General features: G+C 37.9%; 1 protein-coding gene across 25 annotated transcripts in view; it reads right to left on the reverse strand.

Annotated features, from left to right (window-relative positions):
- ESRRG (estrogen related receptor gamma) overlaps positions 1-20,356 on the reverse strand; it is a 398,323-nt gene that overhangs the window by 112,412 nt on the left and 265,555 nt on the right. For all 25 annotated transcript variants that reach the window (XM_050315148.1, XM_050315158.1, XM_050315149.1 and 22 more), the window contains 2 exons: positions 15,144-15,559; positions 3,265-3,381 (listed from right to left, as the gene is read on the reverse strand). In XM_050315148.1, the coding sequence (XP_050171105.1) occupies positions 3,265-3,381; positions 15,144-15,559 (533 nt within the window). The remainder of the gene's footprint in view (positions 1-3,264; positions 3,382-15,143; positions 15,560-20,356) is intronic.

The following is a 20,356-nucleotide window of genomic DNA, read 5'->3' on the forward strand; positions in this document are numbered from 1 at the left end:
CAACTTACAAATTGTTAAGAATCTTGATCTAGGTGTTGCTAGCCTATCACCATTCTTGAGAATATGTACAGAAAATCCCCACTCCACCCTGTATTACATGTGACCAGAAATTCAATTCCCTACAGGATTTGACACTAAAATACAGCCCCAAAATTCTAACACTATATCTCTTGCAGAAACACAGGACACTTGATAAAAGCACCATTACCTTGCCACAATAAATGATTAACATGCAGATGTCATAAGGGATGCCACCCTATTCATTTGCTGTAAGTGGTTTTTGCATCTTCCCCTAGAAGCTAAACTTAGAATCTTTTTCCAGGCACTGTGATTTCTATCATGGAATTTATATGACAACTCACAAAATGACAGTGTAATAAAGTCCTTGAAAATGTGAAGGGAAGAACTGTGATAATTGTTTCAATTCAGATTACACTAAAAAAATGTTTGTTAAGGAAAATTTCTAGAAGAAAACTCCCCACAAACGGGGTAAGATTTGTGGAGAAGATACACCCTGGCAGATGTGCAGTTCTTGTAAGGAATGTGATGCTCCTCTCAAAGCTGCTTAAACTTGATTTTATTTCAGGTCTGCAACTAAATTTTTTTTGTAAATAGATTTAGGCTGTCAATTTCCAGGCATGCTGTGCCATCAGCATGTAGAGACTGCTGTGACAAACGTGGAGGCTGCAGCAGCAAATTTTATTATAAACTGGTAATTGAATTGAACAGGTTTACATTTGAATAGATTTACTGCAGCATGATCTCTGACATGCTGCATGGGACTGAAATCCTTGTCTGTACATAAAGAAACATTTAAGATACAGCAAGAATTATTTCAGCTTATTTTAAGTCCATGCTAATCAATAAATTTATACCACTTTACATATGAAAGAAGCCAGTATATAATTTTTCTTCATACTGTACATAAAGTATGTGGTCAAAGCCAAATAGTCATCCCCAGACTTTCCCACAGGTAAAAACAACAACACCTGTCTCCAAAACTACCTTCCAACAAGAACACTAGAAAAAAAATCTTTGTTACAAGTACAGTCCTACAAATGTACTGTGAATTAGTATGGTTTCAAAAGTAAAAGTGGTCACTAAAGGGGGAAAGAAAATAAAATGCTCTTATAGATTCTTGTAGGTTGTCCTATTAGGTGGTAGATAAGTAACAGCTGAAAAGTTAAGCTAACTCTCCCCTAAATTAAAAGGCTCAGTAATTAAAACCAAGTAGAAATCTTACTGTGTTTTGACAGAAAAACCTCACACAACATGAATGGAAGAACTAAGATGTGCCCAAGAGTGAGGCTAACAAAGAAACCTTCTTTTCAAAGCAACTAGTCATTTTGTCACTGTAGAACATTCAGGAAAAGATATGTACTTTAATAGCAGAAAATTTATGAAATTCTGATTAAGAAAACTTGTGGGATTAATTTGAATCCATGGACAAAGAACATTCATACAAAAAAATCTGACTCACAACACACATCTGAATTGTCTAACTAAATTATCTCAGTTAACAAAATTGTATGCAGAAACACAGTAAATGTGTGCACAATTTTGGTAACTGAGATAATTACTCATTTGTAGAAGAGACACTTAACTTCCTCATGCAGTCCCAGAAGCTGCACACAGCCTAGACTTTTCAATATATATGTTAATGGATTTGCAATGGTGCCCTCAAAATTTAAAAGAAAAAGACTCTATCAATTTACTTGCATGTACTCTTGATAGCACTGTTTCGTTTCCAAACAAGTTGCCCAATATATCTGAATATTAGCTTATTAGTGGTATGGGTCTTAACTTACTAAAAAAAAGATGTTAGGAAGTACAGTCCCTTTCAAAAGGTGCCATACCCAGTCATCTCTTTCTTTCTACAGTTTATCTAAGCATCCTAATTTCACTTTTAAGTAACTGCTCCTAGTGGTCAGTTATACGAGGATTTTGGCAAGTAAGAACTCTCCCATCACCACTGGAAGAGAGGGTCAAATCCTGCCGTTCTTACTGAGGCAAAATCTCCATTGAATCTGACAGGAGTTTTGCTCAAGTAAGACTAAGGACAGCGGGATTTGGCTCACAGGATCATAGCATCTGCCAAAGCAGTTGCACAGAACAAGGTTTATTCTTAGTAAGTATAATCCAATAAGAATATGTCTGTAGGTGCGTGATAGACCTAATTTGCTCATCATCTCTCCACTGGTCTATGTTGTTCTTGCATTTTATCCTGATAGCTGTATACTTACAACCTGTTTTAAATTACCATCAGATGATTTGCAAAAATCAGCCAGCTATTAAAGCTGAGTTTTTAAGCACTGACAAAGCAAAATTGCATAGAACTATGTTTAAAATGGTTGCTTAACACAAAGTGCTCTCCACCGGATATTAATATTTAGAGAACATTACACTGATTTTATTTCAAATGTTTATCTAGTTCAGAAGTTCATGACATCTATCTTGGGGGTTACAGCGCTCTACAGTAACAGCACATACAATACATGCACATAAAAATGTATTTTTGTATATACATTAACAGCACTGCAAGGGCATAGCAGGCAACTAAGATTTAAGGAATTGCCTCTTTTAGTAATACACATGAATCAGGTTCCAGGTGAGACAACACTGTTTCTTGAAAACATTTTCTAATGTTTACCTGTTATTCAATATCTTCAAAACGTAAATGATGAATTAAAACATTCAGCTTATACTTACAGTGAGGGAGAGGGGTTCTCACACGCTTTAAGGAGAAAGAGAAAGGGGGATGGATTCTCCTCTTCTGCATGCTCCAGTGTAGTTACAGTAACTTCAGTACACATACTCAATATTTATACTTGTTTAATTGAGAACTAACCTTTTCGTTTGTCCTGATATAATGAAGACTGAGTAAAAACAGGGAAAAGAAGGCACAGTGTGTGTTTTGGTTTTCTGCCAGAACTGGGATAGACTAACAGTGGATAAGGAATGGAGAAAGGAAATCTTATGAGAATTCTGATGATTATTTTATTAGTTACCTATTGAAGGAGATTGTCTGCTGAGGTACATTTTTCTGTACTATACAAGATTAGAAATACTCTGGAGGTGATAAACTCTATGTGGATAAAGCATTTTCGATAGCTTAGAAGCAGACTATCAAAAAGAGCAAGTATACATGAAAATTGCCTTCTCAACAACTGATTAGAACACTCACCAGTCTCTCTTCTTTCCTGATTGCCCTACAGTTGTTGCATGTGTTTGCAGAGAAATACACACTGAGTTGGTCAGTCTTACCTTCTTTCAGCATGCCAACTTTTAGACACTTCATGAAGCGGCAGGCTTGGCAGGACTTGCGTCTGCGCTTTGTGATTTCACATTCATTCGTTGCTGGGCAGCTGTATTCTATGTTACCTGCAGCAGAAAGTACAGGAAAAGAAGTGTTCAGAGTCACTGACCAGAACAAGGGAGATACTAAGCACTCATAGAATTGCTGTTGTGTTTCATTTTGGAAATATATCAAGAGTAAACAGTGCTTCAGAAAGGAAACACCTTGCCAGTAAAAATGAACGGCTGAATTTTTTTAATAATCTAGACATCTATATGAAAGAAATATATACAAAACCACAACTAATGTGGGTCTGTGTCTGACTCCATACATGGTCCCTAGCAAAATCCTTCAAACAGGTTATTCCTGATGGTAAAAGGAACAATTTTTTTTTTCATACCAAGCCACATGCTTAGCTCCTAGTCTGAGCACTCTTCATTTCCCTTTTTTTGCCAATTTCATTAGCCTTTCTTTGCTTAGAATACAAAAAGAGGACTGAATATGCTTTACTGCACAATCAACTGTAACAGGTACTACAGAGTTTCACCCTTCTATTTCCTCTACAGCAGGCACAGTGTATCAGGCAGGGCTCACCAGCATTGCTATCACCACATCTAGCATGTTCTACAGCTGCCAGGTCAGATCTCTCCTCCAGGACATCTCCCCTTCCCTCTGTACTTTAGACCAAGCTTTTGTACTGAGAAGCATCAGGAACAGGATCATTCTTGCCAAGCTGTCAGAATAACAAAAACTGGAAGAGGTGCTTGCCTTTGTGTCTCCCTCTCCCAACTGTCCTTAAGGTCTAAAACAAGATAGATCCTTAAATGTGAGCCCTCCTGGGCAAAACAGCCTCTTCATTTTTTTTCCCTTGTGGTTACTGCTTAGTACATATTATTTCACCTCAAAAATAATAAAATTAAAGCCTGTAAATGAAAGAGTAAAATACATATGACTAATTTTCTTTATGGTTTTTTTTAACTCACATCTTTGGGTATGCAAGTCCAAATGGGAGAACATCTGTTCTCTTTTGCCCTAGTACCACTGTACTTTTCATAAAACAGCTTAGCTCAGCTTACTAATCTGCCCAGCCATGCATCCTATTGCCCATGACTACATTCAGTATGACAGACCTTGCAGCAGTCAGAAGTTTCACCACGAAACTGACTTTTGAATAAAGTATCTTCCCCATCAGGCTGTCACATCTTGCTTTAAAGGTATTTCTTTATTTTCTAACCCTTTCCCCCTGTGATTAAGTGCATTAGTATCTTAATGAAAATGCATTCTGTTTATTGCCCTCTTGGGAAGCAAGAGGTCATCACACCAAATGCATAAATTGTCATCAGAGACAGTCCGAGCATAATTGCAATTTTGCTGCTCCATGTTTGCTGCACTCAGGGTCCATCAAAGTCCCCTGAAACATGCGCAGGTTCTAATAATTAGCATAGAGTCTGCCTGGGACCACAGCATTGATGAAATATTTCAGAGTTAATCACACTTTGTAAACACTGATTTATATTGACTACCTTTCTCCAGACTGATGTCTCCTCATTAAATATCACATTAGTGGATTGCAGGATCGCACAAAGACTCAAATGCTCAGCAACTGCTAATTCAACAGGAAGTAATACTTAAACCACTTACATCTATTGAAAATTGGTTAAGTATTTATGATAAAGGAGTTCTGCGTGGTGCAATGTGTATTCTGACAACACAGCCAGCATACTTGGCAGAACCTTCTCAGGCCTTTGAAGTCTTTCTTCCTCCTGGATGTTGCTGCATGAGTGGATTAGCAATGTTGGTGAGTAAAACAGATCTTGGTATGTCTGAATGCTAATAGATCTTGTTGACAAAACTCAAACCAGTTTAGTCCTCTTCCCCTTCCTTAGCTCCTATGAAGAAAGCATTTAAGAAACTGAAGGATACAGTGGGTAGGGAATTCAGCTTAACAGTTCCTGTGAAACTTCTTTCTGATACACATTAGAAAAGTTAGGAAATAACACTTTTGGAAACATACGTAGAAAACAATGGTAAGGGTAAACTTAAAAAAAGACTCATATTATCCTCTCACTCCGGTGAAGTATTCTTAGTAAGGCACAACCACTACATAGGAAGACCTTCAAAGCCTTTCACAAATTGTATCTAATTAACTTCATTATATTATAGTAATATACGTATTACCATCTCTACTTAAAAAAAAAAAATAAAGAAACGGAATCAGAAATGCTTTGCACAAGATCAAAGATATCTTTGCACAAGGTCAGAAATGATCTTGATCAAAAGCAAGATCGAGATTACAACATAGAACTTCAAGCACCAAAGCTCTGTACCAGGGCAGGCAGAGCACTCCCACTGTAGCCAGAGCCCTTGTTTAAAGGCACAAAGGTACAGATGTTGACATCAAAAAGTAGCATTCAGAATGAGAAAAATATTGCTCATTTCCTTAAGCAGACACTTCTAATCCACACCCTGACATTTCATATTTGCAGAAACAGTGCAACAGTCTAGCATGCAGCACATTATGCACAATGTAACTTATTTTTCCTGTAAATTCTTGCCACCTAAAGAATGCTAAAAGGAGCTATTATTCTAGCCACTTAAAATTCCAGTACTTTAGCTTAGAGGGGGAATCTCCTTTCAATTTAGGTTGCTTTACTTTAATGAACTGTATTTTACAGCAGATGTTCAATCTTCGTTTTGCTGTTGGAAAATAAACTTCGAAGATGTTGCAAAGAATTTCTCGAATGAGCTCATCAGCAGAGTTACAGTAGCAGCAGCAAAGATCCACATCTTACCAGTGGCCACAGCTTGTCCCCCTAAAGGGTTTCAGCATCTTAGAATATGGCTAGACCACAGTAAGAGGTCAAGGAACTAATGTTTAGTCACCACTTCACATATAAATGCAGTGGATATGTATCTAGATATATATCATACTCAAAATGTGCTTTACCTACCACTCTTAGTATTAATGGATATATTTCCGGCAAAAAAAAAAGAATTTACTGCACATTTCAGGTCATTAGAGCTCTCATAATTTCTTATTTACTTCTATACATGAATTTCATAGGTGCGCTATATCCATCCAAGATACTCAGATCTGCATTTTATTTCAATAATGATGATCCAGAAGGAAGCTCTACCATTTACTTGCTTACTTCATGATGCTAGAGGCTGAAACTAAGCAGCTAGAAAAAGTGCAAGATGGGTTTGCCCAGTCCTGTCAACAGCTGGAGAGGTAGCTGTGTTATACAGTGAACAAAATCAACATGGCAGCTCTGGGTCTTTAAACTGGGCTGACAAGAACGATTGAGCAATTTATAATATCTCCTGGCTGGTTTTCAGAAAGAACTGGGCTCTGATTACTTATTTCAGACTCTTTTGAACAATTAGTTTGCTGGCAATATAATTTTCTCACTTACTCCTTAATAGAATCGTGCAGCTAGCTGGCTGATAGAATAACAGTGTATATGTAAAACTCCTGCCTGAAGTGCCAGGGGATAATTTGTATATTCCTTTCAGTAGCGTAATGGACTTTTACAGTTTGGCAGTTAAAGGGCTGAGTAATGTAAATTAGTATGACGCTTGAAAATAAAAATATATGTCAAATTTTCACTCCCCAAACACACTGCCCTGTGCTAGAATAACACAACGGCATTTATGCCAGCCTGAGTCCCTTTTCTCTCCTCAGGTGCTGAGGAATGTTTATTTAAAATTAGTTCTCTTTTCTACTCATTTATTAAATTTTATTATCTCAGCCAAAAGATGAGAAAATACTTCTAACACTGTTGCCTATCAAGAGCAACTGACTCACTAAAAACATGATGCCATTTGATCCTGAGAGAGCAGATGAACTGCTAAAACTTATGCTGTATACCCAGCTCTCTGGTTTTAGATGCTTCAGACTGTCACATCTTTATAAACAGCTCATGGATAAGTGGGCCAAGGTACCACCCTTTTTACCTTTTTACAGATGAGGTTTGGATGTCACCAGAACGAGATGTGGAGACGCAGTACAGTTTTAATGGTACAGGGCCCTACTCGATGGCTTGACAAGACAGGCAACTGACTGAACTTAGCCAAGATTCTCAAAACCATTTTGGCCATTTCTTGCACAGAACTGACAGTGACACTAAAGGTAACAGGAGAAGAGAGAACCATGACAAAGAAGAAGTCACTGAAAGCACCAGGCCTCATGCCTTGGCTCAAGTTATTGTCATCAACAATTACAACTTTAAAACCTCATAGATACCAAGAATGAGAAGGTGGTTCTAGAAACAGGCTGCCATCTGTGGGACAGGCTGAAACAGAGGTCTCTCTTACAGCAACACTGGCAGAAAAAGCTGCAGACAGCAAGTCGTAGCAGAAGCTTTATTTCCCTTTTCATATCGCAATATTCGACATTATAACACTAAATATGTAAAAGGATTGCTAAAAGCTATTGGGATATGCTCAGAAAATCTTTGGACAAGTAGAAGATATGAGGAAGACTGAGATACAGGGTGAAAATGTGTTTGGAAAGAGTAGCCATGACCAACTTAAAAAAGCAGGAGGAACACTGCAGATATCAGTATTGAAACTTTTACCGTGTGGGAATGTAGGTTTAGAAGAAAAAAAAAAAGAAGGAAAAAGCCAAACCAACCAACAATCCTTCAATGTAATAATTTTATGCTATAATCAGCTCATGAAACTTCATTTTAATCTCTTTATTTCTATTTAATAATGCTCCATTTTCCTCCCAAACTTTCTCTTTGACCTCACGTAACTTAATACCTTTTTTCCCCAAAAACTTGTATTTAAAAATCAAGTGTTCTCATTACTCTTCATAGAGACTACTGCATCACTGGATTTAAGCCCTTCTGCAGTGAGGTTTACCCCAGCTACCACCTTCATGCTCTCTTTTCCTGGGTGACAGACCCAAAGGAATACACCTGCTTGTCTGTGGGCTGGTACACATGAAAACTCTGAAAATGAAAAGCAGCCAGGATTACAGCCATGAGTCTTCCAGGATTTAATAAAAGAGAAGTTTTAGAAAGAGAGACACGAGAGAATCTAAGACAACAGAGAGTGAATTACAGTATGTTAGGTCACACCTTGATACATAATCCACTCAGAAAAGAACAGAATAGTTCCTGAGAAACTGTGAAGTAGGTGCTCTTGGAAATAAAGAGCACCAAGCTAACTTATGAAAAGAAGGATAGAGAAAAAATCCCAGATGGACTTAAAAATCTATTTGATGTTTATAGGTCTTAGTGAAGCTGAACTGAGGAAAGTAAAAGTATTTTTTCTCAGGTTAAAGTTTCAGTTCTTCCAGACTGCTCCCTACTTTGCTGACAGAACTCAGATGAATTTAAGTATGAGTAAATATTTTCACATGTAAAAGTACTCATTTATTAATAAGGTTTCAGAAATGGGGTCAGGTTGGAATGAGGTTGGATTCGAACCTAACTGAATCCAGTTTTCGCTGACAAATCCTCGGATCAATTCAGGTGACACTGTAGATAGGCCTATGAATTACAGAACTACGAATTCTGTTACAGGTCATCTGGACATGATTAAGCCTAAAGCTGACTGTATTCACAATTTTTCACCCAGATGACTTCAGAAACAATACTGTACATGGAGAGTTACAAACCATTTAAAAATTTGGTTCCTGTCTTTTTTCTCCTAAATATATTTTAAGATGACAGGACCATGTATGGAGGATTATGCTTAATCTCTGTTGTTTATGTTGCCTTTTCTGTTACAATAAGGAACTCAGGAGGAGCATCTAGTTCTTAAATAACTCCACAGCACAATATGGTATTTGAACAGAGGGACACAGCCAGCTTAAAAGTACATTTTAAATTAAATCACTATGTTGAGTTGTTTTGAAGAAATCAGTATATTGTGTTACTGAACTATAATAAACTTAGAACTTGTAAAATATTTTTTTTATTTTCTTTTATTCTGAGAAAGCAATATAGTGATTTAAAGCAAAAATGTAAAGGTGATGCTGGTTGGTCTGACTGAATGACATTTTTGCATCAGTCTCTAACGTTAGGTAAATGGTTTCAAGTATCATTAAAAAAACACAATAATTTTCAGTAAGGGGCTGGTATTAGTGCATGCTGAACCTGTAAGGGCCTAACTAACTTTGATTCCAACCTGAGTCAACTTCTTCAACAGAAACGAAAGGCATTTAGGTCACCTTAAGAGAGAATCAACACTTTAAAGACACAGAGGGAATTGATCCCTTGCCACCTGGGTGACACCGAAGAGCTGTTCAAGTCAGAAAGACTGAACCATATACATTTGGTCCCTACTGCTATTTTATCTGGATCAATTTTGATAATTCTACCAAGGCAGCATGGAAGATTGTCATTGTTTGTTTATGAGCACACAGAACATCTTGGTCTGTAAAGCTGTAAACCAAATGACTTTCACAGCAGTAAAAAAAGGTCATTAAAAAAGTTATAGAAACATTAAAATAAATCACTTGCTAGCTGAGACTTCACATGTCTCTAGTTTCAAACCAAACAGGGCTTTGTAAATGGGCTGGAGGCTTTCAGAGATGTTTATAACAAATACAGATCCACGCCTAATTATAATGGCACTGATACACGCCACTGTAATACCAGCACTATTTGTAAATCACATCTCTTTCTCAGTATTTCTGATGGGTTCAAAATAGCTATGCACTAATCAGGATGCTTATTTTTATTCCCAGAAAATCTCAATTCTTCGTACAATTTTCAAGGTTGTAAGGAAAGCAGAGATAGTAAAAAAGGACAGAACAATCTTTAAACTTCTCTCTAGTTCTCAGATTTCAGCGTGTTTATATTTTATTGTCTCATCTTGCTTGGCTGCTGTAGCTATGCAATGACATTATGACACGATTAAAAGATGTGTTGGAAGGAATTAAAAATACTCACTTGCTAGTTTGGTTGGCCCACAGGCACAGAGAAATCAGGGGAAAAGGGAAGATATCTATCACTGCTTGCTTAAAATATTCTTTGAAAGAAATGCTGATGCACAGACTCTCACTTATATAAGGAAGGTGAATGATTTAATCAGGTAATGATGGATTTAGGTGACATTTAGTGTTAGGTTCCCTGGAGGGCTGCCATCTTTACACCAGAGCCAAGGTCCACAGGCTAGTGCACTAAGACATAAGCCTCCACCCTACCCTTCTATAAAACAACAATAATCTTAGCTACCAGCAAAGATGCTGAAAAGCCATAAAATCTTTCTAATTTGCTTTCATTTCCTCTACAAAAATGAATTACTGAAGTCAGTTTTCAGAGATGTAAAATACCCTTTGGAAGCCACTTTGGTCCCGTGCAACTTCGAATCAAACTTTATGTTGCCTTATCTGAATGCACATAGCTAGTTCTATCTTTCCTGATTAAAACTTCCTGATTAAAAAAAAAAAAAGTGTTTGTACATTTACAGATCAAATTGGCTCAGTAATGGGTCAATGCTCTAAAGAGGGTTGAAAGACCTGAACACTAGAGGGATTAAAAACAAGTCTGAGAAACCAAAAAGGTGAACAAAGTACAAAGCAGTTTGGGCGGGCTTTGATTGTCATCACTGCAGAGCTGAAGGCTCTTAGCTGAGCAGCAAAAAATGAGACAGCAGACTTGGTCTAATTCATGTAATGACCAAAAAGACAACAGTATCTCATGAATAGAATATTTCTTGTTGGTGTTGGGAGGAAAGGACAGGCAGCGGCTCTCAGGGATGAAGCTCTTAAATGAAACAGTGAAGATACGATTGCAGGGCTTCTTTCTACCTATTGTTTTACTCACCCAGTGTATAAAAAGAAGATTGCTGCCTCGATACTGTTCATCCAACAGTTTTTCCTTAAAAAATAAACATATGAAAAAAAAAACCCTAACAGAGTCCAGTAACTGCAAGAACTACTGATTGAAAAATACTTGAGCTTTTGTGAGGGAAATTCAAACACTATGCTAGGAAATAATTTGAGGCTTTTGCAACAAGCCTTATGAGGGCAACATGTCAGCACGTAGGCTTTACATACTGTCTTTTCACGCTAGTTTAAAGAGTCCAAAGACAACAGTCCTGATGATTTCGAAGGAGGGAGGAAGAAAGCTTTCCAGATGCGGGTCATTATTTTAGAGAGACAAATGCTAAAATAAAACAGCATAATAAACTGTCTTTGAATCTATAAGTCCTATCATCCTTCTATTGAAAGCAAGAATACCATTTCAATTCACTTGCTGAAATGTTTAAGTTACAGGCACTGAGTAATTACATATTATTAATGCAAAATGTGTACTTACTAGCCTTTATGATAACTGAGCAAATAAAAATTACAAGAAATATATTTACACTAAATATTCACTACAAAATATCTAGTAAGTACAAGACCTCTGTGCTGAACACAAGACTTGGCACCCAGCTGACAACTGAAAACTCTTTTTTCCCTCTCTTTCTTTTAATGAAAGCTTGCGAGTTTTCAAGATAATACAGTGCACAGCAAAAACCGTGAAGAGACCCTAAAAATCAATGGACCTGTAACTATTTTTAGATGTTGCTATTTTCTGCTATCCCTGATGTTAAGCCAATTTTGGGGAGATTTGGCTGTGTGTGTATTTCTGTGAGACATTTGCAATCAGCCACCATGTAAATTATCCCAGAAGCAAACTGAGAGCTGCAGCTCAGTGAGTATTAGGCTGAGCAGAGAACATCCAGTTCTCCCATCCCTTACATGTCACAAATGGGGCAGAACATTACTGGATTCTACTGTGACCTAAGAAGACACTGATTTTATATATTGAGCTCTTTTTTGGTAGGTTTGTTCTGTTTGGTTTGTGGTTTTTTTTTTTTAGTCAGGTAGGAATTCCAAGGAAGAAGAAGAGAATAAATCATCATCCAGGAATTGATGTTTTTTTAGATTAAACTGCTGAATCTGAAAGGGAATGATAATCTCCATTACCCTTAAAAACAGGTGTGTACTCTACATTAGAGTGATATTTGGCTTGGGTAGGGGCTACCAGGTATCCTGTGATACACTTCACTTCTCATGTAAGACACTGGTGGTGTACAGATACTGCGCTGGTTCCTGAGCAGCTGCCTGTGGCCTTCACCTCATCATATTTCAAGAGACTCCTCTGAAATGGAAAGAATGGAAAGACTCCCATTGACTCAGTGGAAAGGACACTGGGCCTTACACGAACACAAGATGTGCTTCACAATCTCACTTTATCAGCTCAGCCTTCCTCCCACTGAAGTCAGAGCAGGTGTGCCCGTGACGACGGGAGCAGCACTTAGGATCTACAGATCTGAGCTAACTCAGTAAACTGATCAACAAGCAAGGTTTGGGAAGTCAAACGTTCTTTTTCACTGCATCTGTAATTAAGTACCCATCCCATTTAAGTTATTTGCATTTAAAGTGAGCAATTCTTTGAGCCTGAGATGTATTATCCTTACATATGCAGCTACAGTATTTTGACTCTTCAGGTAGTCTGGTTTTCTATTTTGTATTTGGGTTTTTTTCTGTTTTCCTGTTTTCTTATTGGCAGTTATGCAGCAATCAACTTAAAAACAAACAGAAAAAGAAAGGGATATGAATGAGGAAGTGAAATGGGGTACAGGGAAGAATGACCTAAAGAACACTGGGACTAAATTTTACCAATTAGAGCAAAGAAACCCCAGAGGAATTACTCTTCAGCAAGCCTAAAGGTAGAATTTGCCCATTCAAAACAGGAAGAAGCACCTTTTTCTTATATACTTTTTGTCATCTAGCACAATTCATGGTTTGATTCACCAAAGTAAGTAGCTTCCATTATTTTGGATGGCATTTGACAATTCTCAGTAGTTGTGCCAGGCTAGTCAGCACCATTACTGAAGATGCTGCCATGACATTATGATGGTAACATACTTCCTATTCTTAGTTTCTTCATTCCTGCTTTTCCATTTGATGCTTGGTTTTGCCTTACTGCATTATTTTTTTTTGTCTTCACAGCACTGTCACCTGCTGATGCAGCTACTGCTCTAACCGTACTGAGACTTTCTGCACAGCTGCCAGTTCTAACTTGAGCTGCATGGCCAAGTCCAGGTTGCTAATCTGGAGAATGACGTCCCTGTCTTGTGCTTCCATGCCCAGAAACTTGCTGTCTGCGGTGTGGTGTAAAATTGCAGGTTACCTATTGCTGCCAGAAGTCAACACTTCAATCAGTTCACGTTTCTGTGGCATTTTTCTTCCATACTCAAAATACGACTAAAATAATCATGCTTCAATTCAGTCCTGTAGGACAGCTATTACACAGCAATTAAATACCATTTATAAAAACCAGAGTTGCTGGTTGAAATCGGTGCTTGAAGTTTAGCAACCACAAAACACAAATTGCTTCAGTGGAAACATTTTTTTGAGCTTTTCTGAAAATGGTCTTGAAGGTCAAGTGAAATCACCTACGTCGTTTTTGGGTCTTTTTCTTGTCTTTTTTTTTTTTACTTTTTCCAAAACAGAGACTTGAAATGAGCATACTGTTTTGACATGTATGCTCATTTTACATATGAACCCAGGCCACCACTATCAATCTTCACGGGTATCTTTGTTTACTGGTTGCAAACAGTGTAACATTCAGCTCCATTAGAACAACAGAAGTCTAATATTTCTTTTTAGTGGTTATATGGCCGTCATAAAATGGGTACTTCATGCTCGTAGAGAGCCCAAATCCCTCCACCAGTAAAATGGATGAAAGAAGAACAAGATGGCTATTGCCTCAGCACTGGATAAATTAAAATAACATTCATTATTTTTCCTTATTAATTTTACATTAAATGTGGAAGTACTATATTTAAAAAATCATGGTGAAATATTTCAACTTTTGGTTCATGTAAAACTGAATCCCACTTTATGTTAATTTTTAAAATGAAAAGTATATCATCAGATCGCATCGTCTTTCCTGAGAATTTCAGGTGCTTGACATGTATGAAAATCAAGCTGGTTTTATTGAGGAGCTTAAATTTGGACTTAGCAACCTAATTTTAGTCTCTGAAGTCTGAATTTAATTTAATGTGACACTACTTTCCTGTACAGGCCAAGCTTGGCCTCATGTTCTTTAAATAAAGCACCTTCAATTTTACTTGAAAGGATGATATCTAAATCAAAGTAGAAGGTTATTTTGTCTCCACAGGTTCTGAAGCTAGTAGAAGCGGTCATGCAAATTATCCCATTCATACTAATTTATGCCAAAATATGTGGCATATTTGTAACAGGTATCAAGAGCAGATTAGTACAAAGAACTGAGCAGAGACCAAAAGCTGCCAACTTACTCTCCTCAGAACGTGATCTTACAGTTATTTGTTAAACCCACTTAAGGCCGCTGTATATAGTGGGTGAAAGACCAGTTATTAATACACTGACATGCACAAAGCGTTTGTACCAATTTAAAATGAACTGGTGTTTTAACAAAAATAAACTGGATTTCTGTAATAATTTAAGCACGGTAGTGGTGTAACTAGGAGCAAACCACAAGCATGATCCCCATATGCCACAGGGTGTGTTCGAGAGCCAAACATAACAACCTTCAGCAAGCATTCTGCTTTCTTTACAATGATCATTTACAGGAATCCATGAGAAACTCACAAAAAGCAAATCTGAACATGCACTGGATAGCTCCAGCGACTTGTCTGTTTTTCAGAATCAAAATAAACTTGGCAGGGGTCTTGAACACGACAGACAGAACTCCCAAAGAAACCCAAGGGGGCTTTTTTGGGACCAGCATCTGTAGGACCACACAGTATGAAGAACGAAAAGGTACAGTCTGAAGACCTAACAGGATTCAGTCTGAGACTGTACCTTTTCATTCTGAGCAAGAGAAAGAAAGTTTAAAGAATAACCAACCTTGAATTGTCCTCTTGAAGAAAGCCTTGCAGGCTTCGCAGGAAGCCACTCCATAGTGGTACCCTGATGCAATGTCACCACACACCAAACACAGTCTTTTGGGCATCGAGTTCAGCATATATTCACACTTGGTCTGTGAATCTTCAGCGATGGTACTGGAGCAGTCATCATACCGTTTCCTGACCGGCCCGTTGCCCCCAAGCCCCGTGGCCGAAGGGTAGAGGGGAGGTGAGTCCAGCCCGTTCTGATGTCCATTCATGGTGGAACTGTAGCTCCCGCTGGCGTCGGAGGAGCCACCGGGGCTGTGGTGGTTGATGCTGTCCGTCAGAGAGGCAGGGCTCGACGGTTCCGTCTTGATGTACGACGAACAGCTAGAATCAATGTGTCGATCTTTGCTTGACATTCTGCAGAGAAGCCTGTAGTGGGGAGAGAGAGAAAGAAGAATCTGTGTATTAAAGACAGTGCTCTTTAAGGCTGCTCTGGAAGGGTTAGGGACTGCACATCATTCATTCATTAGTCAATACTTCTTGTTCTACATGAAGGTAATCAGCATAAGGGCATGACAGAGCTTTGTCAAAGCTCCAGACAGGCAGTAAACAAAAACTTTAAAGAGACCAAATCCGTCTGTTGTCCCCTCCACCTGCCCTCTAGGCTACATGTCAACTTCACATCAACTCTAAATTCTGAACTTGTCATCCAGCAAGTCAAAAAATCTTAAAAATCCTATTAAGATGACTTGGCTATTAAATGTCTTCATTTTTCAATCTATACTTTCTTTGTGTAAATTCCATCATTATAAGAAACAAATATTTCCAAGTGTGATCACATAGATGTTCTGCTCTATAATTAATATTTGTCAAGGCACTTGACTAAAACACGTATCCATCATCTATTGATCTGATCCCAGAATTGAAGAGCAAGCCTCTTGCAATCTTCTTTTTCCTTTATTAATATTGCTTTATTATAGATACAGCTATTTAGTAACGGAGTAGCACATCAACGAGGAACTCTAACAAATAATTAAGGCTGGACTCCATTTTCACAAAATCTAAGTGAAATGATTCATCAGCTCTGGCTGCAATTACTTTCTAGCCATTATCCTCAGACTAACCAGTAATAACTATGCCACTATCCCATATATCTGCAGCTCTATAGGATCTGACATTTTACGTGTTCCATTTTTGGATTAAAAAAAATGTATTACAGGAAATTTTACACAAAAGTTTTGTCTTTCAGAAGGTGAGATTCTGTCTTCTCAGTTCTCACATTTTCAGAATAAAGCATCTGAAATAAAACCAAACAGCATCTCATCCGACAAAACGTTTTCTACAGGGGGAACAGGGGAAGAAATCTTTGCCTATTTCCAACCCCAAGTCTTTTATTATTTTTAAACACATCTTAAGTTAGGTTGAACAAAGGACAAAAATAATAATTAGAAAGCTCAGAATCAGATATTATTTCCATTTTCTACAGTTGTGACTATGAGACCCCAGTAGCAAAGAGCCTATCCAGCATTTTCCTGACAGTACTCTCAGAAGCTGCCAAAGTACAGATGACAGTTAGGAGCATTTCTCTAGAAACATTAACTGCAAAAAAGCAATTATCCCATAAGGCCACCTACACGGAGCTATGGATTCATGTTTTCAAAGTAAACATATGAGTCCAGACAATTTTTGACTGACTTTAACTTTCCAAGTTAATTTTTGAGATCTTGCTTTTACTTTTCCACCTCTTTGTGTTTAAAAATAAAAAAATTTAAATATATTTCTACTTCAATATTTGAAATCAAATTCACCATTGGAAGACAGATACAAATCTAGAGAGTTGTCTTCCTTTCCAATGAGGGTAACTGAGATCAAAGCCTTCACTAAAGATATCTGCTTAAGATGGGATTCACCCTAAAATCAGTGCCCATGGACCTTAGTCAGGACCTCTCAATTATAATTTTTACTGTACATTTCTATTGAAAACAAACGTGTGAATTTGGAAAACAACCAGATTGATGTACAGAAATGTCAACCTCTAAACTTAAAATAAGTGCTTATTTGGGGAGGTGGAAGGAGCAAGCTATCTGGTGTCAGCAAATAAACCAAGGAAATGGGAAGGTTAAAGCTGTGAAAATATCTTATTACACTGGACCACCTGCTTGTGTTGTCCTTTCCTCAAGAACTGGAGGGGGGGAAATCCCCTTGCCAGCCTGCAGTAGCGTGTGCCTTTTCTTCTGCATCTGCTGCCTTGTAGCCGTCACTGTTAATGAGTGCTGTAATTAATAGATAGCTCTCTCTTGTCTTTCTACTTGCACTCTGGGCTAAGCACTTTTCTCAAGTCAACGTTTGAAAGAAAGCGGGTCGGCACTGACTTACAGCAGCTCTGCGAATTCCTTTTAATTTAGAGCACTTACACCACCACTCCACTTATTACCTTATAATTACTGGACCGCTCTCACATACATTACGATCTTAGACTAGAGTTAGGAGTTATTACGGTACTAAAACACGGTGTCTCTCTGTCTCTCCTCTTTCTCTGACACTGAATTTTATACAGTTATGATTAAAATTATCAGTTAGCTTTCACATTTTACCAACTAATTTTTTTATGCTATTTTTCTACACACTAACACTAAGATGTTTTTATTGACTAAACAGGTACTTGGTTCTCTTTTCACCTCCCTTCTGCTGAGACTTCACATATAAAGTCTCAAAATACAGCACTAGGAGTCACTGCCTCCGGTCCGTCACAACCGGCACGTTCTTGTGTAAGACTCCCACTGCTGATTTTTTTATCTAATTTGTGCAATAATGAGCTCGAATGTCACCCTTCCCCTTCCAGAAAAACACATTTGCAATTAATTAGCTGGTCACAGGCATGTTGTTTTAGCCAGTACAAAAGTGGATATCTCCCACTCCAAGCAGTCAGAACCAAAATACAATCTCAGTTCTCTAAGCATTAAAATCTGATCACCAGCACTGCCTAGGCTAAAGCCAGTCTGCTGATGCTTCTCAAGTAGCAGTTTCTGGTACTAACCAAGCCAGAGCTGCTTTTGGCTCCAGCTTTAACAGTACAGACTGGATTTGGTGCACGCTGGCAAAGCACAAATGCAGTTAAAACATTAACCATTCCAAGGAAAAGCAAAAACAACAGCGCCTGACTCTGAGAACAAAAACTTTCTCAATCCCCGGAAGGTGAAACACAGACAAGGCTGGGTACTGGCTGTGGGTGGGCAACAGACACCCACGGCTTTCACTCCTTCGTTACTGAACAAAAGTAATTCAAGAGCCATCTAATACGGATGGCAGGTGTGGCCACCATCAAATTATCATGCTGAACATTTGGAATAATGCCTAAGCTAGATCTCTGTAAAATCCCTCCCTCAGTTCCCTCCTAATTACTACTTAGCTCGTTAGACTGAAGAATTCCTAGACACCATTGCATTATAGTCTAAAACTACAGTTGGAGCTTAATTCTCTCTTCCTCTCTGTGTCTGAAATTCTACAGCTCTATTATTCAAGCCTGAAATATTCACAACTATCTATAAATTCAATTGTCAGCCGGTGGGTTTTATTCTAGACCTCACTTCAATCTAAAATTAGAGGCACTAAAATTCACATTAACTCTAAGAGGAATGTAGTGAATAAGACTTTATTTCAAAAGAACACCTTTTTGTCAGAAAGAGCTATTTTCAAGATGATGGCTTTATCTGCATTCAAAGAGAATAAGCCCAATTCCACATTGTGCTGTTAATGCAAAATTTTTAGGTCACATTGGATTAATAAAAATCTAAATTTAGTTAAGGTTTATGAATAGAAATAACATGTGTCATATAAAAACGTACAGTATTTATTTTAAAGCCTTGGTGGGGTTGTTTTTTTTCTTTACTAGATTTTAAACCAAATAGATGGCAGCGCCATTTGTGGTGGGCTCTCCCAGTTCTAACAACTGGGAGATCTCAGGCAAACTTTCCTTTCAGTAACTTTAGGGAAAGTAACTAATTGGTTCTAGAAGCGTTTACATGCCCATGTACAAGAGAAAATACATAGGGTGCTGTAAGCCTTGGGTAATATGCAATACACAGCACAAATCTTAACATCTCTACTAAATTTACTTCACAGCATCTTCATTTAAGTAAGACCTGAAGCCAGGAACTGCTGGCAGTAAGGTACAATGACAGAGCACTTCAATATGCAACTCCCGCTTTAAAATAGTCTTAAACAATAGCGAATAAATTGTAATGCTATGTGCTTATGAAAGACTGAATATATTAAGAATTTATTAATGCAATCACATTCATATTTCCATCTACCTGCCACATTACTAATGATATTGACAGTGCTGACACTGGCTAAATCAGTATCAATATACAAGTGGAGTGCAAAAATTAACTGCATCTGATTACAGTATATAGCCTTAAAAAAGAAAAGCTCATTTAAGCCACCGGGAACTCTTTATATTCCATCCATACGTGTAATTGCTTCACAAAGTTACTTTTCCCTCATCTTATTACCAATACCCCAAGGAGGTCAAAACAACATGCCAATACTTCATAATCCATGAACACATTTCATGCTCCCTTTTCAAACAGGAAAAGCTCTGCTTACAGCATCACTCATTACTTCAGAGCTGTGCTGATGGTATCAGTGATAGTAATGACTAGTCACAATAATTAAAGTGAGCACCTTTACTACAGATCAACACAAAAGTCCACTTTTACCTGCACATGAAGTTTTTTTCTTTTCTTGAAGAGAGAACTGCCCTATTTCCATAAATATCAGAATAGACTGTTAGCAGTTGACATTTGTAATGACAGCTACTACGTGGGAGCATCAGCAAGGCAGGTGTTATTATGCACATCTAGGTACTTTTCATGCTAACAGTGCAACCCATCAGATTTTCCTCCCATAGATTCCTCTCACAAGGATGTCAACCAAAAAGGTCTTACTATCCTCATACTTAACCACGAATACCAACACATTAAAGAATTTCTTGGTCTAGGTGACACAGTAAGTCAGAAGCAGAGTCAGGAATGGAAGCCAGATCCTTGCTTTGACTGTAAATACATTTCCTTTTAAAGACTGTCTTACTTTCGGTATCATTTCACAGGTCTGTACTAAAATCAGTAGACAAAAAACAGTGCAGCATGTTCCAGTGAACACGCTCAGCTTCTCTGAATGTAAAAGGGAAAAAACGTTTGTAGGCAAAGAAAAGAAAATGTTGCT

The sequence above is a fragment of the Myiozetetes cayanensis genome, unplaced genomic scaffold, assembly GCF_022539395.1.
Source record: "Myiozetetes cayanensis isolate MyiCay16 unplaced genomic scaffold, myiCay2020 scf2-11, whole genome shotgun sequence".
NCBI classification, from domain to species: Eukaryota; Metazoa; Chordata; class Aves; order Passeriformes; family Tyrannidae; genus Myiozetetes; species Myiozetetes cayanensis.